Source organism: Centrocercus urophasianus, unplaced genomic scaffold (assembly GCF_019232065.1).
Source record: "Centrocercus urophasianus isolate 14NV4802_14NV808 unplaced genomic scaffold, USGS_Curo_1.0 seq_550, whole genome shotgun sequence".
NCBI lineage: Eukaryota > Metazoa > Chordata > Aves > Galliformes > Phasianidae > Centrocercus > Centrocercus urophasianus.
The window spans coordinates 40737-66093 of record NW_024885145.1 but is presented as its reverse complement, the minus strand read 5'-3'; the positions used below and the strand labels follow the sequence as shown (position 1 = coordinate 66093).

The 25357-nt window shown below is 56.5% G+C and overlaps 1 protein-coding gene across 3 annotated transcripts in view; it reads right to left on the bottom strand.

Moving 5' to 3' along the window:
• Positions 1–25357, bottom strand: part of LOC122169601 (microtubule-actin cross-linking factor 1-like) — a 68558-nt gene that overhangs the window by 4786 nt on the left and 38415 nt on the right. For 2 of the 3 annotated variants that reach the window (XM_042835887.1, XM_042835888.1), the window contains exons 24-54: positions 24989–25172; positions 24291–24460; positions 23887–24065; positions 23586–23724; positions 22897–23090; positions 22576–22738; positions 22211–22294; positions 21930–22037; positions 21254–21352; positions 20909–21061; positions 20613–20701; positions 20064–20199; positions 12431–17539; positions 11817–11966; positions 11334–11549; positions 11083–11232; positions 10358–10585; positions 8821–8970; positions 8505–8738; positions 7966–8178; positions 7077–7586; positions 6803–6979; positions 6248–6371; positions 5813–6021; positions 5253–5570; positions 4328–4494; positions 3483–3639; positions 2944–3061; positions 1728–1790; positions 857–1098; positions 328–457 (exon numbers count right to left, since the gene is read on the bottom strand). In XM_042835887.1, coding sequence (XP_042691821.1) covers positions 328–457; positions 857–1098; positions 1728–1790; positions 2944–3061; positions 3483–3639; positions 4328–4494; positions 5253–5570; positions 5813–6021; positions 6248–6371; positions 6803–6979; positions 7077–7586; positions 7966–8178; positions 8505–8738; positions 8821–8970; positions 10358–10585; positions 11083–11232; positions 11334–11549; positions 11817–11966; positions 12431–17539; positions 20064–20199; positions 20613–20701; positions 20909–21061; positions 21254–21352; positions 21930–22037; positions 22211–22294; positions 22576–22738; positions 22897–23090; positions 23586–23724; positions 23887–24065; positions 24291–24460; positions 24989–25172 — 10363 coding nt within the window. The remainder of the gene's footprint in view (positions 1–327; positions 458–856; positions 1099–1727; positions 1791–2943; positions 3062–3482; positions 3640–4327; positions 4495–5252; positions 5571–5812; positions 6022–6247; positions 6372–6802; positions 6980–7076; positions 7587–7965; positions 8179–8504; positions 8739–8820; positions 8971–10357; positions 10586–11082; positions 11233–11333; positions 11550–11816; positions 11967–12430; positions 17540–20063; positions 20200–20612; positions 20702–20908; positions 21062–21253; positions 21353–21929; positions 22038–22210; positions 22295–22575; positions 22739–22896; positions 23091–23585; positions 23725–23886; positions 24066–24290; positions 24461–24988; positions 25173–25357) is intronic. The other variant, XM_042835890.1, reaches the window with a different exon arrangement.

The window sequence follows — 25357 nt, the reverse complement described above, 5'->3', positions numbered from 1 at the left end:
CCGGAATTTCATATCTAGCAATGCAGCTTTTAATCAAAGTAATCAACTCATGCTGCTGACGCTTTTTTTTTTTTCTTTTTTAAAGAAGTAATTTAAGGAGACAAGTCTTTAAAATATACATCCATCATAGAGATTTTGTTAATCAGAACAGAGCTTGTCTCTGGAACACCTTGTGCACCAGACAGCTCGGAGATAAGTTCGCTATTTACTGAATTCTAATTAGAAGCAACTGCTCTGCTGTGACTTTGGAGTCGTCCTGCAGTCCGGAATCACTTCTAATGTGATGCCTCAGGACAGAAACCTCATGACAGAGCTGCAGGCACTTACTCAGGTCTTCCTGCATCTTCTTCCAGTTTGCTGCTTCTGGAGAATCTGGATATTTCTCCAGCAAGCCAGAAAGTGCTTCCTTTACCTTCTGGATCTTTCCAGAATTCTGTTCCAATTCAGCCAGAAATGCCTGGAAAAGGACCGTTGGAACTTTGTTAGAAACAGTGCAAAAGAACAGAGTCACTGAGGAGGAACGGAGCAGCAGCTACAAGCTGGAGAATAACAATTTCTGCTCTTTGCACTTTAATGGAATCGCTTCATTTTTCAGCAGCAGCAGCACAAGCCAGCTTGGCTCCCAGAGCACCATGGATGGGGAATGGCTTCCCACAAGGAGCTGGGAGGGCAACATCAAGCCCTGCAGAGCCAAATCAACAGCAAATAAACGCCCGGGAGCAGAGGGTGGGCTTCTGCCCCACCTCGAGGGGATGCCCCAGGGCAGATCCAGCACTTCCACCTGGCCGCAACAACAACAACAACACCTGGCCTGCTGGTGAGGACGCCTGACGCAGCTTCGCTCTGATGCGCTCACCTTGTTGTGCTCGGCCTGAGCCCGCATGGTCTCCGTCTTGGTGGGCGAAGAGGAGGCTTCCAGCTCCGACAGCGTCCGCTCCTTTGACTCCAACCACTGCAGCACAGCGCCCGCCTCCTCCTGCACTGCCTGCATCCTCTCCAGCATGGCCGAGAGCTGCTGCAGGCGCTCCCGCAGCGCCGTGCCGAGACCCTCGTACTGCCGGCTGACGTCCGACACGTCGCATTGGATCTCGGTCAGATCTATTGCCAAAAACAGCAGGTTGGGATGAGAAGTGCGGCCCCAGAGCACGGCGCCATCAGGCACAGACTCAGCTCCAGGCAGCCGGCTGAGCTGCACTGTCACTCACTGCCATCGCGTCACCCCAGCGCTCTCCCCCAGCATCACCAATGTGTGCTGACAGTTTGCAAACAAAGCAAACGTCCTCACGTCTGTGGGACTGATGCAAGCTGAGCCCCACCGCTGTAGTGTCACTGCTGAGACTCTGCGAAGCAACATGACACGAAATACCAAGCCATTTTTATGCACCTATTATCTCACTGAACTGGTGACCTAACAGCAGATATCGAGCAATAATTAAAATTGCTCTTCAGTCGGAAGGATTGGAAGGCATTATAAGCCCTCGAACCAATGGGTTTAACTGCAGGCCCTGCAACAATCTCCATCTATCAGCCCCGGCACCATCTGACGGCGTCGGGGCAATGCCTGTCCTTCAGCCTGACCCACATCCACACCGCCGGTGTCACCGAGCCCATCTGCAGGCTCATTTCACTTCCACAGGATGCTGGTGGTGTCACACTGGGGCTGATGTCTCACGGATGGAAATGCACAGACAAAGCGGATGGGGACGCGGCCAGCGGAGCGCTCTCACCTTTGCAAGTGTGGAATCCATTCACGCTGCCCAGAGGCCCTCCCACTGCGGGCAGCACAGAACCTGAGCGGAGGGGACGGGGACAGACAGGGGGACAAGACAGACATGTTAGGGCTGCGTGCAGCAAGCAGACAGGAACGCAGTGTGACAACACAGCCCTGTGGCACTGAGCACACTGATGGCACTTGGGATGTGGCTCTGCTGTGCGCCCCGCAAAGCTGCTGCCCTGAGTGTGATTTTGTGAGCTGAGGCTTTGCAATGCCTTCACCAGAGGGATTAGCTCCCCGGAAGAGATGAATTCCCTCTTATTCTCCTTTCCTTATGGAATAAAACTCTTTAAATCTTCCCTAGAGCTCTGCTAGGAGGCACCACACGTGTCCCGCTTTGGGAAGCGCTGCAGACATCACAGTTACACTTTGAATCAAAAGGGGATTCTTCAGAAACGCCAGCTGCTCCCTTTCTGCCCCTCGTGGGTAAGGGACTGCAGCTTCCAGCACCGCCCCAGCTTTGAAAAGGGGAAGGGGTCCCCTGTGCTGGTGGTGCCACGCAGGGGATGAGCCAGCTCCAAACCACAGCCCCATGAATCCCTGACACCTGACCTACATCCCTCCTCTTTTAGATATCTGACAGCGCTCTGAGAGAGAAGCTGAGCTTTGTCTGGTAATGCATGCCAGCTCCTGGTTCCACACACCCTGCAGGCTGTTCTTGGAAGTTCCCCATTGAACTGTTCAAGTTAACCCCAACAGATAAGCACAGACTGTACATTCCCATAAAGGCCCATCAGAGGGGAGAGTGCAGGGACTTCTCACGAGCTGGAAGTTTCCAAACAAACCAGGCATAATCTCATTGCTTCAGAGACTCAAAGCCAGAAAGGAGATCAGTAGATCATGCCTGAGCACTGCAGCCTCCCATTCCATGTGGATACGGAGCCCACACCTGTATATGAGGCCCAGACCTTCCAGTGCTGAGAACCAACACAGTGCTCACTATAGGGCAGCCCCGGGCACCAAGCTGCTGTGCCTCGTGCTGGTGGGCTCAGAGCACACAGCTGATGCACAAAAGCCTGACTGCTTGCTGGTCTGGACCACCTCTGAAGTCATCTCAAGTTTGGTAAAACGGGGAAGTAACCATTTCTGGCTCTGTGCAGGCTACCAGAAGCTGCTCGTGGAGCTCCTTGAAGGAAGGAGCCCCGCTCATGAGCAGGGCTGCCACTCACCCGCCTTGGTCTGACTGTCCGGGGCCGTGATCTCCACAATCAGGTTCTCCAGGAGGGTCCCCCTGTGGCTGAGTTCCTCCACCTGCGGGCCCTTCCCTGACCACTCCTCCAGCAGCTCCTGTGTGGGGGTAAAGGCTGCAGTTAGTGGCTGCTCCGACAGCGCTGTGTATCCATCCCACAGAGCCCTCGTGCCAACCCACAGGGATGCTGCAAGACTCCCAGTGTGGCCCTGGAATTGTTTGGGTCCCCAGGACATGTCCTGATTTAAAGCTGCCTTTGATGTTAGGAAGGAGAAGCACACAGCAACAAATCCTAAATCCCTGACAAAGCAGGGGAGGAGTAGGGAAGGGAAACGTGCTGTATGTGGGAGGATCACTGCTCTGCTCCTTCTGCACACGAGGGGATGTCCACACACAGGGGGTTGCAGTCCAGCAGGAAAGCATCACCCAGAGCACAAAGTGCCCCCAGGACACTGAGCCCTGAGATTTATTCCCCACTCCAGCATTTTCACAGCAGCTTCTCCAGCTCCCTCTGCCCACCTGGACCCGCTGCCTGCGTCGCTGTAGCTCCTGGGTGCCCAGCGAGGTGTCCACAGGTGGCACTTTGCCCTCGCTGTCCTTCAGCCACTTCCGCAGGGCTGCCACCAACCTTCGGAACTCGTCCAGCTGCTCCTGGCAGGATGAGGCGTCCCTTTCTCTGCGAGTGAAAAGGTTTTGGGCAGTCAGAGCTCGTGCTTCGCCTCGCAATTACCGCCGCTTGAATGCAGCACAGTTGTGTCTCCAAGAACCCAGCTTTTTATTATCAGCAGCAGATGCCGCTTAGGAACTGTGTGCACGATGCGGGCCAACACGGGGCGCGGGGCAGCCTGGGGCTCACACTGCCCAGGGCTGGGAGCAGCCTGCTGCACGGTGCTGACCAACAGGAGTTAGCATGGAATTCTGCTGCTTTTGCCCCATAACCTCCTTTGCAGTTAGGGAGCTGGGAGATGTAGTTTGCAACCCCCCCAGGGACACAGGCAAGCTGCTGCTCCAACGCTACTGGTGCTATCAGGGCCGATCCACGCTCAGGATGCTTTAAAGCACCTCTAACCCAACGCCAGGGAGCACCCTGCTCTGCCCCGTCACCCGCCATGCCCCCAGCCCGCTCCCGCAGGATGGGCCGGGCAGCCCACGCGCTCGGAAATGTGCGAACGCGGCTCTGCAGCACCGGGAAACGTTCCAGCCGCCCCCAGCCGGGGCTTTTTATAACGTGTCAGCTGCAGAGCTGCGCTGCGCTCCCGGCGTGGGATGGGGAGGCAGGAAGGCTTTGCTTGTGCCCCCCCTGCAAAAGGAGAGCAGACGGGGCCCTGCTCAGGCTGTGAAGGCTCGGTCAGGCTGAGGCTCACCTCTCCTTTGCCGCCTTCTGCAGCTGCAGGAACTCTTCCTTCAGATTCTGCAGCTTTTCCTGTTGTGCAGCAGCGCCGGGCACAAAGCTGCTGGCACCCAGCTCCACAGCCAGCTGCTCCAGGGCAGCCAGGTCCTCCTGGTGCTGCCCCATCTCCATATTCAGCTCCTGCCAGAAGCAAAGGGTGATGCTGGCTGTGCCCCCAGCGGATTTGGGGAGGGGGATGAAGGGGATGGCCCCGGTGAGCTGCAGACCCTCTGCAGGCAGCACCATGCATTGCACCAGAGGCAGACACGGTAGGACTCAGGACCGCTGCTCCTGAAGCTCTGGCTCAGCACATCCCACAGCCAGCTGCGGACCAAATCCCACTTCTCCCTGCCTTGCCCTGGTGCTGACTTAAAGTCACACAGTGAACATGATGGGGAAACCCAAACTGGGCCAACCCGAACCCAGCATAGCATGAACATCAGCAGGAGCTTTTCTGCATCTGTGGGCAAACCGTGCCCCACAGAACAGCACTTGTAGGGAACCTGAGTGAAGAATTCGCACAGTCGCTGCTGGCCACCAGGACTCACTGCTGTGTCACATCCTGTGCTGCACTTGCTGCCAACACTTGGGTGTTTTGCTTATTAACCAATGGAGGCTTTAATTGGTAAAGCCTCACTATATTTGGATCGGGCCCTAGGAGACTGATCCTGTCAGAAGTTTGGGCTGGCTCCAAAGAAATGCCATTCCCATCTCTCACGGCTGCAAACGGCCTCAGCTGCTCCAGCCTCACTCCCTTCCTCAAGCAAGCAGCAGGTTCCTGCGGCCCAGGAGCAGCGGGGGCTGCGTGGGCAGGATGAAACCCCACAGAACGGCAGCACCCAGGAGCCCTGTGCAGGCAGAACCACTTCCTCCCTTGGGCAGGGGAAGGCACAGCTCACCTGGAGGTGCTGGGAGAAGTGAGCGATGTCTTGCTCTGGCTGGTTCCCGGATGCCAGCATTCGCGCTCTGCTCTCCACGAACTGCTGCAGCTTCTCTGAGAGCTGCTCGTACTGCTCCACCTTGGGCAGGAGAGCCTTCAGCACCTCCTCTTTCTCCTGCTGCTGCTGGCACAGCCTTCCAAAGCGCTCTGCCACCTCTGCCAGTTTGCCCTGCAGGGCAGCAGCCGTGCTTCCATCCGCTGTCTCTGCAAAGCGCGTCACCATCTCACGGGTGGCTTCCAGGCAGCTCCTCTGCCGGGCGATGTCCTGCTTCAGCTTCTGGTGGGAGCACACACACAAAGGAGAAAACTGAGCAGGGACAGAGAGGCTGCACTGCCCCATGGCACAGCAGCACGCGTTTGTGGGTGCACCCTCCCCGGAGGTGCTCGAGGCCACAGAGGGGCAGCCTGAACTGGTGGGAGGCAATCAGCCCATGGCAGAGGTTGGGACTGGATGGGCTTTAAGGTCCCCTCCAACCCAACCACGCTGCAGTTCTGTGATGGGGGGCGAGGCAGCCTTACCGCACTGGTGGCCAAGGAGTCCTGGATGGAGGCGGAGGAGAGCGCGCCCGGCTGCTCTGTGCTCAGACTCCTCTCAATATCAGCTACTGAGTGCAGGAGGCTCTCCAGGCTCTCCTGGACGCTCTGGGACTGCGCGATGGATTTCTGCAGCAGGTCTGAGCGCTCGGCCATTTGCTGGGAGAGGATCTGGAAGCGGCTCACGATGGCATCTGCAGAGACCAGCGGAAAGTGGAGCAAATGGCACAGAGCTTCCCACTGAGCCTTCAGAGAGCAGAGAACACCAGGCTCTTGCTGACCTCAAAGGCCCCATCGCTGTGCCTCTGCCACTGCCCCGTGTCCCCCAGACGTGACAGATCATGCATCCTCATTGCTTTCCAGTCTGTCCCCATCCATCCCTGCCACACCAGCAGCTGCTCCCTGCTGTTGTTGTTTTACCTGTTGTTTCCTGAATGTGCCCATGGTCAGGGGCCGGCTCTCCTTGCACCTCCAGCAGAGACCGAGCTGCTTTCTGGAGCTTCTCCACTGGCACCTGATGCTCAGCAAGGTTTCCCTGCAGCTGCTGCTTTGGCACAAGACAAAGTCGGCAGTCAGCCACATGTAAGAGACCCTCGCCCATGATGCTCCATTTAAACCCTGAGGATAAACCCTGTCCAGCTAATCAAAAAATCCCACAATGTAGGTCAGAAGGCTACAGGCAGGGCTGACCACAGCACTGGGTCAGGCTGCTTGGGGGCATTCACAATGGGGGAATTTCCTCCCTACATCCCACTGGGACATCCCCTCTGGCCCCTCATCCTCATGCTCAGCACCTCCCAGAACAGCGTGGCTCCAACCTGCAGTGACTGCTGAGCCTGCAGGTACAGCACTGCACCCAACAGCAATATAAGAGCAGCTCGAATCTCTTCCTTGCTGCTGATGTCCAACACTGGAGCTGCAGAGCAGAGGCTCTGCACGTGCACTCCCCCAGGAAATGACCTGAGCCCCACGCACCCCAGTGCTGGCCAGCTGCTCCTGGAGAGCTGTGGGATCTGAAGAAATGCTCTCTGATAGCAGCTTCCCAACCGCAGCTTCGCTGTCCTCCAGCCACATCTGGAGAGACTCTGCCACCTCCTGGAACTGCTGGTAGTGGTCCAGCAGGGTGCTCAGGTGGGAGCCGAGCTTGGTGCACTGCAAGGCAGCAAAAAGACACAAGGGGAGGATGCACACAAGATGACAGCAAACAGAAAATGCCCAGGAATCCCAGGGTTTGCAAAGCCCTCCATACCTTGGAGTGCAGCGTGGCGTACCGCTGGCTGGCATCCTCCAGCTTGCTCTTCACCACGCTCCCAGATGACCCCGCATCCCCAGCAGCTCCCTCGGCATCCAGCACCTTCTGACCCGACATGGTGACGAAGCGCAGGTCGCCTTTGTGGGAGATGACGTCTTCAGAGAAGCTGCCCTGCCGGAGCAGCAGCTGCCGGAGGGACGCGGGGTCGCCGTCCCCTTTGCACATCCCCTCCAGGTCCTGCTCTGCTTGCTTCAGCCACGCCTCGAACTCCCCGTGGTCCCGCAAGAACTTCTGCAGCTCGTCCCGCAGCACCTGCACTTGTTTCAGCTGCGCCTCGGAACGCGCCAGGGACGCCGCATAGCGCTCCTTCAGCTCCGCCAGCCCGCCCTGCAGCCGGGCCCTCTCCTCCCCAGGCAGGCTGTGGCCGTGCTTGTCCAGGAACGCCTGCGCTGCCTGCGTCGCCAGGATGACGTCCTGCTGCTGGGACAGCAGCTCCTGGTGCTGGGCCTGGAACACACCGGCCAACGTGCAGCGGTGACCCCCGTGACCAAGGACATTGCACTGAACCCCCACAGCACTGAAATGGATGCAGGCAGGCTGTGTGTGCGGCCGAGCCCTGTCTGCCACGCCGCAGTGCTAATGAGGCAGGACAGATGTAACCCCTTCTCATTAAGGGCACCGTTCTCTCATTATGCCCATGGCGCCGTGCCTGGTGCCAGCCCCACCACTGCTCACCACGCGTCCTTCAGGTCAGGCAGGAACTTCCCAGGAGTTCCCCATAAGGAAAACCACCCCAGTGTGCGCTCCGGAGGCCAGACCCATCCATCACCCAACCCACAGGCACCACAGGCAGGGAGCTTTGAGGGGATGAGACATCAGCCCTGACCTTCAGCCCCTCGTACTGCTCATCCAGGCTCTCAGCAGTGCTGGCTGCTCCCACCACGTGCCCATCAGGGATGTCGTCTGCGCCCTTCCCAGCTCGCTCAGCAGGATGTGGTCTGTACTGTGGGAGCTCTCCCTTCTGCTCCAGCGATGCCACCCAGCTCAGGAGCGCATCAATCTTATTGCTGTTCTCCTGCAGCTCTTTGGCAGCTTTCACCTGAAATCACAGAGGCTCTGGGTAAGAATGGTTCCTTTTATCCACGTTCAGCAAAATGCTGCTCCTCACCCCAATGCAACGTGGGGCCACAGGCAGCCTCCACCCCGGAGAGCTGTGGATACATCTCACAAGTGTGTGGGGGCGCTCTGTGCCCACCCTAAAGCTCAACCACTTTGTGACCACACATCCTCCACAACTGGGGCAAGGCGAGGGCAGTGAGAACAGTGCATCATTTGACTCATTCAGGGCTTCAAGTGAGCCCGGTTCCATTGAGCAGCCCTCACTGCTCTCAGCCAGGCACAGGGCTGCAGCTCCTCACAAGTTACCTTTTCTGTCTCCTGCTGCACTGCAGCAGTCACAGCACTTTCCAGCTCCTTCTGAGCCATCTCTGTCCTCTCCTGCAGGGACTGGTACTGCTCCTTGGCACGTTGAAGCTTTTCCTGCAGTACTGCCAGCTCTCCGGGCTCCATCTTTGCCTTGTTCTCCTCCAGGAACTCCTCTGTGCTTTTTATGATGCTGGCAAAGGAAGCGGCTCGGCTGTGCATGCTCCTCTGCAGCTCCTGGGCAGACAACAGCACGATCCCATCAGGACATTCCCAGGGCAGCACCAACCCTCCCAGCGTCCTGTTTCAAAGCACCGACCTTCACGTCGCTTTGCCTCTGCTGCAAGGCAGGCAGATCTCCTTGCCTGGCTGCTTGCTGCTGCTCCACCAGCGTGTCCTCGGCCGCTGCCAGCCAGGAGCTGAGCTCGGCCAGGTTCTGTGCACGGGCTGCCTGCTGCTCCTGCAGTGTCTGCGGTCAGAGCAGAGGGGGAGAGAGCCGTTAGTGCCGGGGCTGCGCCTCGCTGTGCGCATGGCTGAAAAGCAAGGCACGAGGTTACAGCTGGAGCACCTTCCTGGAGGGGATGCAGCACAGAAACTGGCTTCTGCAGCTCTCCCTGGGCTCTCTCCTCCTCTCACATTCACACACTGCAGAAACGGGGCTGAGGTCCAAAGCCCAGCACAGTGCTGGGGGACTGCAGTGCACATCTGCCACCACTCAAGCAGGTGTCTCTTGTTTTGCTTTTTAAGAACCCCATCCAGATCCAGTTTACACAGCCCTCTCCTGGGAGAGCGCCACCAGAAGTTTCTGTGCCTCTTCCATCCAACGTTCTGAACAGGAAAACTGCACCAGAAACTCAGCTGAGGAGAGCTAACGGCCTGGCAGTGGGCAGCACCACTGTGGAGCCCCAGCTGACCCAGGGCTGGCTTTTGTACATGGGGTTGGAGAGGGAGCCCAGGGGAGAGGAAGCGTTTCTGCAGCTGACCCAGCTCCCACATTTTGCTGCCGGAGAACAGAAGCGCCTGTTTGAGCAATTGAGCATGATGTGGCCTGAGAGTCCCTGCACCATTTCTCTCCCCTTCCCCCTGGGAGGTGAAGGTTTGTGTTTCACTGGGCATTTCACAACGCGATGTACAAACTTGTGCAAAACATTGTGCTTGCGTCTCACAGTCATAAGATAAACAACAGAAGCAAACTGAAAGAGCCTTCTTAAGAGCTCTTCCGCTGCAAAGCGAGTTCTTCCTGGGTTAGGATGGGTGCACACTCAATCTGAAAAAGCAAAGCAAACTGGTTAATACACACACACACTCCAGATGGGACAGGCAAGAGTTACACAGAGCAACTGTTAATAAAACCACATTAATACTGTCTGGAACAAGAGGATCCATGCAGTGATAGGTGCTGCTGGAATGCAGCAGGACTTGGGAACTTGCTTTTGCAGCTGCTGGCTGCCTTGGTGCATCATCAGCGATTTCTCTAGGTCAGCAAAACCTTGCTCATGCTCTGACAACAGGATACGAGGACCCAGCTGTGGTGCCAGCTACACACAGGGGTTTCCTGGTGGGCTGACAGAGATCAGGGCTTGTCCCACCCGGCCCAAGATACAATGGCAGCAGAGGACTGTGCCGCCCACACCTCGGGAAGGCTCAGCCTTCTGCAAGGAAAGCAACTTCACACCTGGGAGCTACGTGGCAGGAAGAAGAAAGACTTTAGAGGAAGCTCATGATGTGCAGTGAGAAGTCGTAAACTGAGTGGCATGCAGGTGACATCCCAAACCAGGGGCTCAGGGCACGCTCCTGTGGCCAGAAAGCGCTTCAGCGAGCAAACTGCAGGCAGGACGATGTCCCACAACCTTCACCTGATCCGTCCGCTCCGCCTGCTGCAGGCAGACCTGCAGCACCTCCACCTGCGCCGCCACGCGCCCCGCCAGCTCCCGGAAAGCCTTCTGCAGCTCATTGAGCAGCCGCAGCAGCTCCCTGCTCTGCTGGGGGCGCAGGTCCTGGGCGTGCTCCGAGATAAGGAACTGAATGTCGAAGGCGGTGGCGTCGAGCTGGGACTTGGTGTCAGCAAGGGGCTCACTCAGCTCCTGGAGGGGAGGGAAGGGAAGGGAAAGGCCTGTCAGGCAGCCCCGTCGACCATACAGCCTTCATCCCCTTGGTTTCAGCTGCCAGCGATGCTGAGCTGACCAAATCTCAAGAGCTGCCACTGCCACACGAACGACAGTGGGGGGCTTTGGGCTCCTCACAGTGCCGGTGCAGTGGTGTGATGGAGGGGCTGTCAAGGCCCCCCAAGGCAGCAGCTCTCAGCCCCACGGGAATCCCATGGACCTCTCAGCTTCCACCACACACACATGCAATCATTCCCCAAATGGCCAAAGCATTTGGTTCACGCTTTGTGGAAACAAATTGCTTTGGAGCAAACACAGCATCTCTGCTCCTTCTGTGATGAAGGATAACAGCAAACCCACCGAGGCTCCGGAGGGAAGCAGAATTAACAGCTTCTCCTCCGCACAGAGAACAGCATCTCCATCCATAGGGAAGGATTGGGAGCATCGCCAAGGATTGGGGGCATCGCCATGGTTACCTGATAGCGTTGGAGGCAGCGACTCAGACTGCTCACATCCAATGTGTGCTGGTAATCGCTGCCGTCCAGCGCCTGCGCCGTGCCGGACACCCAGCACAGCAGCTCCTGCAGCTTCCCCTGGAGGGTCTCATGGTGTGCTGTGATTTCAGCCTGAAACACAGAAGTGCCCCACTTACACATGGAGAGGGGAGGACAAACCCCGGCGGGGCAGGGCAGCGGGACAGAAGGCAGCAGGGACAGCACGGCTCTACCTTTTGGGTTTCTGCTGCACCACGAAGGTTTTGCAGCCGGGACTCCAGGATATCACTTGCGGAGCTCAGAGACTTCTGGAGGTTCTTGGCATCCTTCTCCAAAGCTCTCAGTAGTTGCTCGGGGACTTCTTCAGGCGGGTTGGCCACGATCCGCTTCACGGCGTCCAACTCCTGATTCACTGGAAAGCTGAGCTCCCGCAGCTCAGCATCCAGGGCCTGGGGCGAAACAGCGCCGTTATGGCTCTGATACGCTGACTTCACCTTCCTGCTGCTGAACTGACAGCACTGCAGAGGTTTGGGAGAACCAGCTCCAAACTCTGTCTGCTGGAAAGATTCATTGCAACTGACCCGTCCGTGCAGCCCTGCTGGCTGCCAGCACTCGACTACTTTTCTCCAGGCTGTAAAACTCATTTCAGCCATGCTCAGGGAGCGTCAGAGCAGGGAGAGATGGGGTTTGCACACAAATGCTGGGGCTGTGCTCACCTCTGCCTGCTGCAGCAGTGTCTGCAGCACATCCACGTTCTGCCCCGCCGGCTGCACCCGTTTAATTCTCATCTCAATGTCTCGCAGCATGGAGAGATAGGAGATGAGCTTCTCGTCGTGCTCCAGGCACATCTTCTTGCTGAACTTGATCTGCAGAATCCGACAGTGAAACAAAAGTTCAGATTTAGAGAAAAGAGAAAACAAATGGCTGTAATTCTGAAAAGCAGAAATCCCTTGATAGCATTCCATTTCAGGGACTTTCCACTTGCTGGCCTTATCTCCAAGATTTACTACAGGAAAAATAAAACACATGGGTTTTTTTCCAACACAAGCTCAGAAATGGCAAGAGCTCTATTGTTTTACAGTAGAAGTGCCAAAAAAGGTCCTACTTATTAGTCATTTGTAAGCAACGCTCCAGCAAAAAGAAGCCACACGAAGTGATTTCAGTCATACATCACTGCGTCGTTTGCCAAATCCATTGCAGCTGATCCTGTAAGATCAAGCCCCAGACGTCCATCCTCACATTCTGACCGTCTTCTGTTCTGAGAGCCAGGGGCAAATCACACACAAATCATTCAGAACCAGCACTGAAATAGCAGACAGCAGTACTGTACCTGGGCAGGTCTGGCAGAGTCGCTCGAGGTCTCCAGCAGCTCTCCCTCCACGATGACTGGCAGGAGCAGCCCCCGATCACCAGGACCCGCCTGCCGGGGCTTCTCCTGGGCTGCTTCTCCCTGGGGCTCATCCCCCTGGGACACAGGGGCTGTGGGCACAGCAGCTCGGTCTGTGCTGATGGCTGCTGCTTGCTGCTCCGGGGGGGGGGTGCAGGTGTCCCGAACTTCTGAGGGTTCCTCTCTGATGATCAGCTCATCTGGTTTTTCACTGACTTCAACAAATGCATCACTGGTGATTTTCACTTCAGCCTCCTCCTGGCTCAGCATCCCCTCCATCTTCAACGCCGCAGAGGAATGGGGCCCCACTCTGACTGCAGCTCTCAGCACCGCTGCTGCTTCCCCTGCTTCTGGGGGGGTGGGGAGCACCTGGACCCCCGTCAGCTTTGCTGCATCTTTCCCAAGGGTTGGCTTTGCTTTCCCATCCCTGCTGCTCTCCATCTGCTTTTGCTCGGCTGCATCTTCTGCCCACCCAGCAGGAAGCTCCTTGCTGGCAGCCTCAGGCTTTGGCTCTGGAGCTCTTGAGACAAATTCCTCCTCTTCCTCCTTCCCTGGAATTTCTTTGGATACTGGAATGGGAAGGGACTGCTTTTCTACAGGTTTCTCCAGCTGAGCGCTGTCTCCTGAGACAGCAATCTGCTTTGTTCTCCTTTTCCTGCTTTTTTGTTTCTGGGCAGGTTTTAGCTCAATTTCCCCTGTTCCTTCCTGACCACCCGGACCTTCTGTCTCCAGTGTGGGGGTTTCTCCCACAGCTCTTCCATCTGCCGGTTTGTCTCTTGCAGGCTTCACAGGGACATCGGCCTTGCGGGATCCTCTGGGCGCTGCAGAACCCAACTCCTTTCCCAGACCCACAGACTCCCTGGGAGTCACCTGTGCTCCCTGCTCCCAGCTGCCCATCCTCTCCCTTTGCTCAGAAGCTGCCGCTGCACCTCCTGCCAGAGCTCCGTCCGTGCTTACAAACCCCTTCCTCCTCTCCTTGCCATCCTCTGTGCAGCGAAGCTCTTCCTGCAATCCCAATACTTTCCTTGTCCCCAGCTCTGCTGCTTCCCCTCCCGCTCCCTTCCACACATGGGAGCTGCTTTCTGCAGTCCCCGTCTCTGCTGCCTCCTTCACCACCTCAACAGAGAGAGATGCTGCACTCAGTGCTGAGGATCCTGGAATCATTTCGCCCATTTCTCGCTGCTCTCTCACGCTCTCCTCTGAAGCCTCCAGAGGGATCAGCTTTGGTTTCCCTCCTTTTGCTGGGGAACTCGCAGCTTTGGGCCTGGCTTTGTGCTCTGTGCCGGCGGACATGGCAGCACCGCCACGCAGGACCTCACCTTCCTCCTTTGGAGACATCGTCTCCATCTTTGCCTGGGAAAGGTGGGTTTTATCTACCATGAGGGCCTCAGAGCCATCGTTCTCCATCGACATTTGTGCCTCTTCAATAGCAGCAGCTAACCTTTGGCCAATCAGCCCCTTTTCAACAGCCTCCTCTAACGCCAGTCTTCTCCCGCTGCCGGCGTCCACAATTCCCCCGGCCCTCAGCTGCCTGCTGCCAATGACCGCGGCCATCCTCTCGTCCAGCAGCCCCCGCTGCAGAGCAGCCTGCAGGGACAGCCTGCTGCTGACAGCCCCCTCCACGAAGCCCCCGCTGTCAGCCTGGCCCTGCAGCAGCCGCAGTGTGGGCAGGGGGTCGGCCCTCCCCAGCCGCAGCGCCTCGGCGCACGTCAGCGCCCGGCCCGACGCCTCGTCCCGCATGGCTCTGAAGGGATGCACCTCCAGGTACCTCTGCCCGGACTCAACGTCAATCTTGCACTTCTTTACCATCTCGGCGTAGGGCACAACCATGCAGCTCTCGGGGTCGACGATGCCGTGCTTCAGCTCCGGGGAGGACAGGGCTTTCTCCACCACCTCCTGGGGCAGCAGCCCCTCCCGCCCTGCCCGGCTGAGTGCCATTCTCTGCCCAGAACTGGGATCGATAACGCTTCCAGTCCCAGCCTGGATTTCTTGCACTTTCCTCTGGAATTCCGAGCTTACAATCCCTGCTGCCACCGCCTGGGGCAAGGGCAGCTTTTCCTTTGTCGCTGGGTGGATGCATTCCTGCAGGCAAACGCCTTCAGCCTTCGTGAGTTCATCACATAGATCTCCATCGATCAAACCATGTTTCATTGCGTCGCCGACCGAGAGCCTCATCCCGGACGCATGGTGAAGGATCCCCCCGCCTGCGATCTGCCTGGTCAGCAGCTGAAATGCTTTTTCTCTCTCAAGGAGCCCTCTTTCAACAGACTGCGCAACAGTCAAAGGCTGCTTGGTTTGGGGATCCACAATCCCGCTGGTTTCAGCCTGTAAGCTGAGGAGCTTCTGCCTGGTGGCCTCATCGGTGCTCTTCCCTCTGGAAGCCTTCTCCAGTTTGACCAGCTCCTTCTGACTCGCTGGCTCGATGAGGCCGAGGTTTGAAGCCAAAGTGACCGACACTTTTTTGCCACGTTTCAGGTCGACGATGCCCCCGGTAACCACCTGCCCCTCCAAGAGCCTCATCGCCGTCTCCTTGTCCAGAAGGCCGATGGCAGCAGCGTCCTTGACGGAGTAGACAAAGTTGTTGCCCGGGTCCAGAACACCGCTGACGGCTTTGTCAGACGCGAGTACCTTCTGCAGAAGCTGCTCATCCATCAGACCTTCTTCAATGACATCCTCAGTGGTTAAAGATTCACGTGTGTGCGAGTCAAAGAAGCCACTGAACATCTTCATTTTCTCCATCAGTTTCACAGCCGTGTGGCCGGGCACCGCACCGCAGGCCACAGCTTCGTTCAGAAGCAGCGTTCTGCCCATCTGCTCACACAAAACGCCGCCGCTCTGGAGCTGCATCTGCAGCATTTCCAGAACGTCCTCGTCCCGCTCCGAGGGCTGCGGCAGGGCTGCATCACCAACGCTCTCACCACCCAGCACCTTTTCCCTCGGTCCCTCTTCCACGTGCAATACGCTCACAGTATTTTCAGTGCGCTCCATTTGCTCAGCCTCTGCAGTTTTGGTGAGCACAGCCTCCGCTCCTCCCAGAGTGCCATTCTGAGCTGTCTCCTCATTCAGTAAATAACTCTCCCCAGCGCCTTCTCCCTCTAATGCAGGCTCCTTCGCACCCTGAGATCTCCCTGCCACGACTTCCAGTCTCTCTCTGCTTGCGCCAACAGGCACCACCAAATGGCTCTCGCTTTTCACAACACCTACCCCCGTTTCCAATGCCCTCTTCTGATCTTTGATGTTTTCCACTCCATCTGATGCAATGGGTTTGGACTCTTCTGCTTTAATGAACATTTTCTCTGTTTCTCTGAGTTTCTCTGAGCCAGATTTGCAGGGCTGTCCTGGCTTCTCCTTGCTTGTAGAAGCTATTTGCTCTCTCCCAGATTCGGCATCAGTTTCACTTTGGCTGGCAGCCCGTTCAGTACAAACCTGCCCTTGCTCCTCCACATGCAGGACATGCCCTGCATGGTCCAACAGGAGCCTTCCAGGCCCCATCACCACCTCCCCGTTCTCCAAAGTGGATCTGGGTGGCAGGATCTTCTTGCTTCCTTCCTGCGGAGGAGCAAGCTGCAGCTCAAGCTGCTGCACAGCCACACCGTTGCAAGGCTCTCTTTCAAGAACTGCAGTTTGCTTTGTCTCTTCAAAGCTCTCATTCTCTTCCAGTGGCTGTGCACAGGATCCATTTTCTTGGGTCTGGATGAGGTCTTTGGTGAGGTTGCTCAACTCTCCATCTACTAAGAGCAGCTTCTGCCCGTCATGGATGTTGATGTAGCTGTGGGTCATCAAGTGGAACATCAGCTTTTCATCACCACTCCTCAGCTCAGGGTCCCTCTGTCCCTGGTGCCCTGCAGGGCTCCCTCCAGAGGAGCTCCTGCTTGCCAGCTGCACGCTGCCCATCACATCAGGTATCACCATGGATTTCAGCTTCTTTGCCACATCTCTTTCTAAGATGCCATGTTCCACTGCTTTCTTCCAGGACAACACCTCAGTGGTTTCTGGGATAAAGACAGCCTTAATGAGCTGCCTCTTCCTGAGAATCTTGTAAGCCAGCTCTGTAGACAGGACCCCTTGCTCTGAAGCATCTGCAGCTGGGACAACCTCCCCTGTCTCTGGCCACAGGAGCCCCATGAAGGACCGGAGGGATTCCAGGATCACTAAAGCAACCCGTGGTGCTACCAACTCTTTCCTTACAGCTTCATCAACTGTCAGTCTCTCTCCTGTGACCGTATCAATGATGCCACCTGTCTGAAGCTGCCGGATCAGAAGCGTGCAGGCCAAATCCTGGTCAATTAAATTATGTCTCACAGCCTCGTCCACAGCCAGCCTGTGCCCTGTCCTGGGGTCAACAATGCCACCAGCAAAGAGCTGGGCTTCCAGCAGCCTCACCGTCACCTGTCTGTCTATCAGCCCTTCCTGGACAGCACGGAAGATGCTGACTTTTCTGCCTGATTTCAGGCTCACCATCCCACCTGCCAGCTGCTTGACCGGGAGAAACCTGAGTCCGGTGTCTTGGTGGAGGATGCATCGCTGCATGAGCTCAGATAGGTTGATTTTCTCAGCAGTGTTGGGGTCAATCAAATCCTTACTGCTCTCCAGGTGGGACAGCAGCCTGGAGTAAAGCTGGGGAGGAAGGAGCCTCTCTTGCACAGCCTTCTGCATGCTGATTCTGCCCTGATGGGTTTTAAAGCCGCCGGTGACAAGTTCAACCTCGAGAATCTTTAGCCCAGTGCTCTCACTAATCCTCCCCTCTTCTATCGCAGCAGCAGCAGGCAGGAGCTGCCTCCCTTCACGTCTGACCTCATGCACCTGCTGCAGAGCATCCTTCAGCTCTCGCAGCACGTGGAAAGTCCTGAGGTTGATGATGTCTCTTGCCAGACCTTCCTCCAAGGAGAGTTTTTCACCGGTCTCTGGAAGAACCAAGTCGGATGTGATCACCTGAGCCTCTAAGAGGACGAGGCCGGTCTCCTGATCTATAAGACCTCTCTGCATTGCACCAAAGACAGGGAATATCTCTACTGTCCCAAGATCGATCACTCCTGCCACTGCTTCGTTGACCTGGAACAGAAAAAGAAGGACAAGAATCAAACCCAAATCAAGCATTTCCAGCGCTCAGACTGCACGAGGTGAAAGGATTGGCCAAAAAAACCCCAAACAGGCCCAAAAGCTACTCCCAAAGTGTTTGAAGTGCAACTTCACAGGAATCCCAGCACACACATTGGGGCATGTGATAGCTTTCAGGCTGCCAGCAAGTTTTGATGTTCAGCTTTGATGTCCATCACCAAGAGCAGCACCAAAATGCTTCCAACATCCATTACCACCAGTAATGCGGCAAAGCAGCAAGCAGCAACACCCAGAAGCATTCCTAATGCTCCATGGAGCAACAGGGAAGGAAACTGACACAGACACCAAAGCTGTTCCACAACTCAAGTTTTAAAAGCAGAAAGGTGACACGGATCCCAGTTCATACTAACAGAGGAGAATAACCCCAGATGTCCCTTCAGGGTGGGTGGGAACCTCTTCCAGTGCAGTTTCCACCCTGACTTCTGCCACGCTCAATTCCTGCCCTTTAGTGCCACACACCCAGGGAACACCACAGGCCTTCAGCTCCCAGCAGCACTGACCAGCCATGCACTGGGGCACAGGCACTGCCCCGGCATGCACAGCAGCTCCCCAAGCACGTCCAGCTGCTCTGCCCTATGCCAGCACCTAGCTGTGCTCTGTGGGGGCAAGGGAGGAAACAGAAGAAGTTGTACGTCCCAGCACAGGGACAGTGACAGGCTTGGGACTTTGGCATTTCCGGAGGGGCTTTTTTTGCAGGGAAGGTAAGAACTAATGGCAAAGAGTAACAGCACTCTGGACCTTTGGACTTCTCCCAGCTGGTGTAGAGTTGAGTCAAGCACCGTGTTGGGGGGAGAGGAGTGATTCTGCACCACAGAACCCTAGGAGCAGGTGGGGCCAGCAGCCCTGACCCTAAGAGCAGCCCAGTGCCCCCCACCATGGAGCAGGTGGGTGTGCGGGGAACACCAACGGCACCGCCAGACTCAGACACACACCTTCAGAGATGAACAAGCCATGGAAAGACAGAGAAGAAGAGGTGGAAGAGAAAAATGAAGGAGGAGATGGGAGGAGGGGAGTAAAAGGCTTTTACTTACCAGAGTTGCAGGGTGTGCCTTGAGCAGTTAAAGACAGAGCCTTATGGAGCAGTTCAGCCGTATCACACACAGTGTAAAGCTTGGTGTTAGCGTCCAGCATGCGACCGTTTTGTTTGCAAAAAGAACCCCCCACACAGGTCGTCCTCTGTCACTGTGTGTTTTGTTTGCTTATGTCCCGGAGGGTTAGTTAAACTTGTAAGCAAGGATGTCAGTTAATCTTAAAAACAGTTGACATGAAACACAAACTGTACATGGACACATCATGCTCAATTCAGCGCGCTCTGCTTTGCTTTTTTTTTTCTTCTCAACTTTATAACGTCTGTCTGACAGTTGGATGTTTCCAGCAAGCAAATGTTAAGAGTCCTTCATGCTCCCTGTACAATGAAGCAACTGCACCCACGGCAGCCACGCTGCAGCCTCGTGGACGGGCCAAGGATCTGCAGCACAGCCCCAGGGCCGGCCCTCACCTCATCTCTTGGGCTTTGAGAGCGTGAGCGAAAGCTGCTCTGATCGGAGCCCCACCTCAAGGAGGTGGCCTAGAGAGGGCTGGGCAAAGCCTGCACACACAGCCGTTTTCCTGCCCACGAGGGAGGAACAGGAAAAGAGGGAATGGACCAAGTGCCCTTCCTGCTGGCAGGCGCCTCCCAGCCGCCACGGCCGAGCTGCAGCCCAGCACTGGTGGGACTCACATGGAGACAGCCAAAATGCTGGGGAGGCCGAGTGGAAGGGAGGCGCTGTGCTGGGAGGCTGCAGAGACAGATCTCGGGTGAGCCCATGGCCTGCTGGAACAGGGCTTCACTCACCGACCCAGCACCAAAACCAGATCTGAGGTCATTGCTTCAGGGTACAGGGAGCCAGCAAGCAAACACACAAATATATCCACTGACACATGTATATACACTTATAGAACACGTACATGTATATCTGAACGACTGCAGACAGCTGGCACAGAGGCAGGAAGGATGAGCCCAGAGCACTGGGGCATGCGGGGCCCCAAGCAGCCCTGCGGGGCCGGCAGACAACACAGCCCTCCACCCGGGGGGGTCTTCCTTCAGCCAAGACCCCAACAAAGCCCTCACCACGCCGTGAAGCTGCACAGGCAATATGCCTGCAGGAAGCCTCCTGCTTGTGCCTCCAGCCCTCCCCGTCAGCAGGGCATCACATGGAGGAGGCAGACTGCTGCGGAAGCGCCTTCAGGACTGAAGACCTTTTACCTCTTTGCCCACCATGTGAGCAAACCAACCCTTTTTCGAGCTCTGACTCAAAGTATTGCAAAGGACAACGCAGTGAGCTGTGCCAGGGCTCCTGCTGGGCCACCAGCCACCAGGCCAGCCCCCAGGTGAGGCCTGAACAGAAAAGATGGGAGGGCAACCACGTGCCAGTGGGCAGCCATGTGAAACACAACCAAACAACACCTTTTTCAGTACCTTGTGCTCTGTCTCCTGAGCCAGCTGGCTCTGCAGCTGCTGGAGCTGCTCTGTGGTGTCAGTGCAGAGTGCCTGGTACGTGTCCTTCAGTGCAGCGACCTGAGCTGAAATCTGGTCCTTCTCCTGATGGGAAAGCCTGCAAGGGAACGGGAAATCTCTCAGGGGAGCTGCACAAAGTATTTGCCAGCTCCACAGAACAGACATGATCTTCTCCAAAAGGAAAAGGCCAAACCCACTATGAGTCCCCTCTTCCCACTGCCCTGCTCCTCGCAGGGAGAGTAATTGTGCTTGGCAAAGGCTGACCAGCATTATAACGACCAAACCCCCAAATGTACCAGGCTGGATCACCACTGAAGTATATAAGTATTGTCTCAACAGTATAAACATTTCATATTTCGTAGCTGCTGTTGCAGATGAGGAAAAATGGCCCTTTGATGTGTGGAAATCAGGTGCTGGACTTCACAGATGCCAGTCCATCAGTGCCCACCCCAGGATAACTCAGCTGTCCAGCTGCTGCCACCACCTACCACTTCCCCAGGTTGAACTCACTTGTGGTTGTGCTTTGCCAGGAAGATTTGTGATGTTTTGATGGCTTCAGAGACCTGCTCCTTCTTTGCAGCCAGCTCCTCACTGAGGGCCTGTTGAAAAAGCAGAAGGAAGCTTAATTCAGCCATGGAAGAACAGCAGAAGTTAAGCAAACAACCTCATGTTTGCCCCCACAGGGATTGTGGCCATGAGAGAGGAAGGACTGCTCTCCTGGAAGCCAAATAACACAGTGACACCAAGAGGACAGGGGACACGTAACAAGAGTGGGTCAGAGGTGGGCCCAGAAGGTGCCTGCCTACCTGCTGCTCTGAGATGGACTTCTCGATGTCTCCCAGCTCCCTGCTCTGGGCAGCAGCTGTTCTGCCTTGCACGCTCTGCTTCAGGCCCACAGCCCAGCCCAGGAGCTCCTTCACCTTGTCCACATGCTCTTGCTTCTCCTCCTCCACCACTTTCTGCAAATCGAGGAGAAAGAAATTGCGTCAAAGGGGTCCCAGATTTCCAGAGTCTCTCAGGAGCAGCACCTGAGACACAGGTGGGACTGAAAGCTGAGGGCAGACGTTAGAGAAGCAGAGCAGCAACCCTGGGCTGCTAGGAAGAGAGTCTGAGTGATGAGGATGCAGCTCAGCTCCAGGCAATGCCCTCACCTCCTCCTCCTCCAGCCGCCGCAGAGCATCGCTGATGTACTTGACGTGCTGCGTGGTCAGCGTTACCAGAGCTGTGTACCGAGTGCGCAAATCCATGAACTGCAAAGGGGGAGAAGGGCGGCGCGTCGGTCACAGCCAGCAGAGCTGGGTGCACTGCGCTGCACAGCACATGGCACGGATGCAGCATCTCTGCCCTGGAAAGATCCCCAGCACGGCCCCACTGACGGCAGCAACGCCGGAGGGGAGGGACGTGGCCACGCACTGCATGCTGCACAGCACTGGAGCTGAGGGGACACTCTGCCCACGGACACGGGGCGGGCGCTCAACTCTTAACTCTTGTTGGGATCTTTAATATCCGCACGGAGCAGACGGGGCCTCTAAAGGGCTTCATCCCACAGATGCACACACAGTAATGCTGCATGGCGCTCCGGTTATTACCTCGCCGAGCCGACCCCGCTGCATTTGGCCCAGGGGTTCCCAGCAGCCCAGGTATTTCATACCTGGTGCTTAGAGCACTAAGCCACCCTCTCTGGCTATTGGAAAAAACAGCGAGGGTGGAAACTGTATTTATCCACCGAGCTCAGCAGAAAGGAGCTCATTTCACAGAGGCCGCTGGGCAGTTGGATGGAGTGCAAGAACTCCCAGCCCCCGACGTGAGGCTCAGGCAGGTCCCTACCTCCTGAGTGATGGCATCCGAGGAGGACAGCATGCGCCGGCGCTTCATGGGGGATTTCTGCTGCGACTCCACAAACGCCCGGTACGTCATGAGCTGCAGCTCATAGTCCTGCAAACACAGCCAGGGCGGGAGAAGGACGCTGCAGCCACTTCTTTCATACTGGCACCCTCAGAGCTTCAGCTCCTGCTGGCTGCTTGCACACACAGTCACCTCTCTGCTAACCAGGAGGTGAAGAGCAGGCGAGGTGCAAACTGTGCCCTGGGTTTAGGAAGGGCCCTTACCTTGACAGCAGCTGAGTACTGCTGGGAGAACTTCTGACACTGGTCCAGCTTGGCTTGATTTTTCTCAATTTCTGCAGCCAAAGCCTTAAAAAAAAAATTCAGAGCAAAAAATGATTGTCAGGACGGCAGCCTCAGGTGAAATGTACCAAACTTCAGCTCCTATCTTTTGCCTTCTGGGTGAAGCCTCAGAGACTCCAATCTTTCATGCACAGCCCATTTCAACCTCAAGGTAAGGAGCTCCTCTGTTTCCCCACCAGTCTTTAAGAATTCATGCTCTCAAGCTCAACGATGGAGGGATTTTAGCAGAAGCAGCCATAGTCAGGGCAGTGAGCACGCTGTCAGGACGTCCCGCGCTCCCATCTCACCGTTTGCTGGCTCAGCTGCTCTGACAGCACCCGGCTGTCCTCCGCCTGCCCGGGTTTCATCAGCTCCTGCTGGGCGGTGATCTCCTCGATCCACTGGATGAGGGCCCTGTGGCACTGGCGGTAATCGCTCAGCACCTCCTGGATGCTCTCCAGCTCTGTGTGGCTGAAAGCAGAATGGAGATCAGAGGGGTGAAATCCCGCCGCAGGTTAGAGGGGCATCCCAGCCATCCCGGGGGCCCCTACTGGGGCGAAGAAGCCTGACCCAAGCCCTCAGCTGAAGCATGAAAACAGATCTGGGAATGGAAGCAGGAGTTTTCTCACCGGGTCTCGATCTGGGCGCAGGCTCTCTGCCAGCGGTCCCACAGCTGGCTGCCCTTCTCCTGGTAGCGCTCGAGGTCGATGCTGCGCTCCTGTCTCAGCTGGTACAGCTGCTCCCCCACTGCCTTTGCCTTCGCCATCTCCTCCTCTAACACGGAGAACACTGAGTTCTTGCCCTTCACTTCCCCGAGCCATTGCTTCAAAAACAATACAAGGCAGCTCACATTAACGTCACAGAAAGCAGAGCACAGAGCTTCACCTAAGGTTGCCATTAAACCACAGAATCCCTCCATGCTGCAGCTGCAAAGCGAGCGAAGGAGCTCATCCTCCCTGGCTGCACCCCCCGCAGTGTCTACAGCCTGACTGCAGACCTGGGAGATGCCAACAGGAGGGAGCAGTTCCCAGCCTGGAGCAGGTCTGATTGGTTCAGCAGCCCCTGCCCTCACAGCAGCAGGACACACAGCTGCTAAGAGGCTGGCACACATTAGCATGTGCCTGCAAGTGGAAGCACAAGGCCACGGCTGCTCCTTTATCTTTACAATGAAATAAGGGAGACAAGTCCTCCCAGTAGCTATTTTGGACAGGAAAAACAGCACACAATGTAAATTCAGCAGAGAAAAGGAAGGAATCTGCTCAACAAACAAAGCATTGGCTGTTTTCTCTGTGCACTCTTTGAAGTGAGCAGCACCAACCTGCAGGGCACTTCTGTGCGCCTGAATTGCTGTCAGGTCAGCCGGGACAGCCTCCTCCTGGCTCAGCTTCACCTCATATCCCTTCACCAGAGACTCTGCTCCTTGGGTGTTACGAATGATAACATCAACCGTCTTCAGCCTGGCGGGTCAGAGAGAGGCAGCACAATGACATCTCACTTTTGGCAGAGGTCCTCCCGGCTGCAAGGCGGTTTGCGCCCCGAGTCACAGCACAACTAGCTGTGTTAGAGGACCAGAAGGAAGGTCGGCAGCAGAACCACACACAGAGGCAGGTCCCACTCACTTGTCCAGGTAGACAGAGGACAGCCCATACGTCTGGTCCATCTTGTTCACCACCAAGTCGAGCTCAGCTCGCAGGCGCGGTGTGCTGGGGCCGCTGGGTGCTCTGCTGAGGAAGCTGCAGCAGCGCTCCGAAACGCAGCGCAGGTCAGACTTCAGCCGCTGCAGATCGTCCTGTGTGCGCTGCGGGAGGAGGGAGAGAAGGTGAAAGGAGAGTCAGAACGGGCAGAGAAAAGCAGGCGGCGAAGGAGACGGGGTGAGACGGAGCAGGAAGCCCACTCAGTTTTTTCTGTCTGGGAAGTTCCCTTAAGCCCCACTCCCACTGCCCACACATTCAACATAGAGGGGTCACAGCCACTGCAGGCACGCGCGGAGAGCAGCGTCCAGCATCCCCAGCTGAGGACCGACCTCCTGCTCGGCGATGCGGACGGTGTTCTCCTGGATGCTGTCACCATCCGCTCGGGTGCTGCTGGGGGACTGGATGCGGCTCACGAGTCTCTGCTCACACTCCTCCAGGCGCAGGCGGACGTTCTGGAGCTCAGAGAGATACGTCCTGGCAACTGTCTCATCCTTGTCTTCTGCAAATTGGGGACAAACCACAAGAGCAGCTCACAGCCCCGCTCAGTATCTGCTGGGAGCCCACCATGCTGGCACTGTGGTGCTGTGGTCTTTGTTCAGGTAGAAAACAAGAGAATCAGATCTTCTCATTGCAATAGAGCTGAGAACGGGTCCAGCCACAGGACACCACACCAAGACCCACATCCTAATGGGACTGAGCTCTGAGCAGCGGGACTGCGGCTGCCGCATCCATTTTGTTAACAGACTGAACACAGGAAGGACGCATCTGACCAGTGACAAGCCTGTCTCTGGCAGTGTTAGGGGAAGAGGGCTGTGCATTAACCTGGGGCTGCAAAGCCAAGTCTGCGCTGTGGGAATGTCACTGGACAGAGGCCGAATATTTGAATGGATGGAGGAATAAACAGAGCAGCTGCTCACAATACCATCCAGCTAGCTCAAGACAGATGAGAAGATGAAGCTGTCCCATAAATCCTTTGTTTATTAGTCCCCGCAGCTCCTAGTTAATCCATCAGCCCTGCGGAGCTCACCGTTCTCCATGGACTCCAGCAGCTGCTGGATGTGCTCCTTGGAAGACTCCACCTCCTCCTCCAGGCGCAGACGGTCTGACACTGAGAAGAGCTCGGAGTCGCGGCTGTCCTGCAGGAAGTCCTCATAGTGCGCCTGGAGGCTCCTCAGCGCCTGCTGGCACTCCCCCTGCGCCAGGGAGCGGAGCTGCAAGGGGAAAAGCAGCACATCCACCACGGGATCACAGCCTGCAGGTCACCGAAGCCTCCGTACCTCCATCGCCTCCATTTGCTCTTTAGAGCAGAACAGGAGAGCTCCCCATGTTAGCCCCCTCCCTCATTGCTCATCCCTAATGAAATGCTAAGTCCATGATCCCTTATCCTTATTACAGC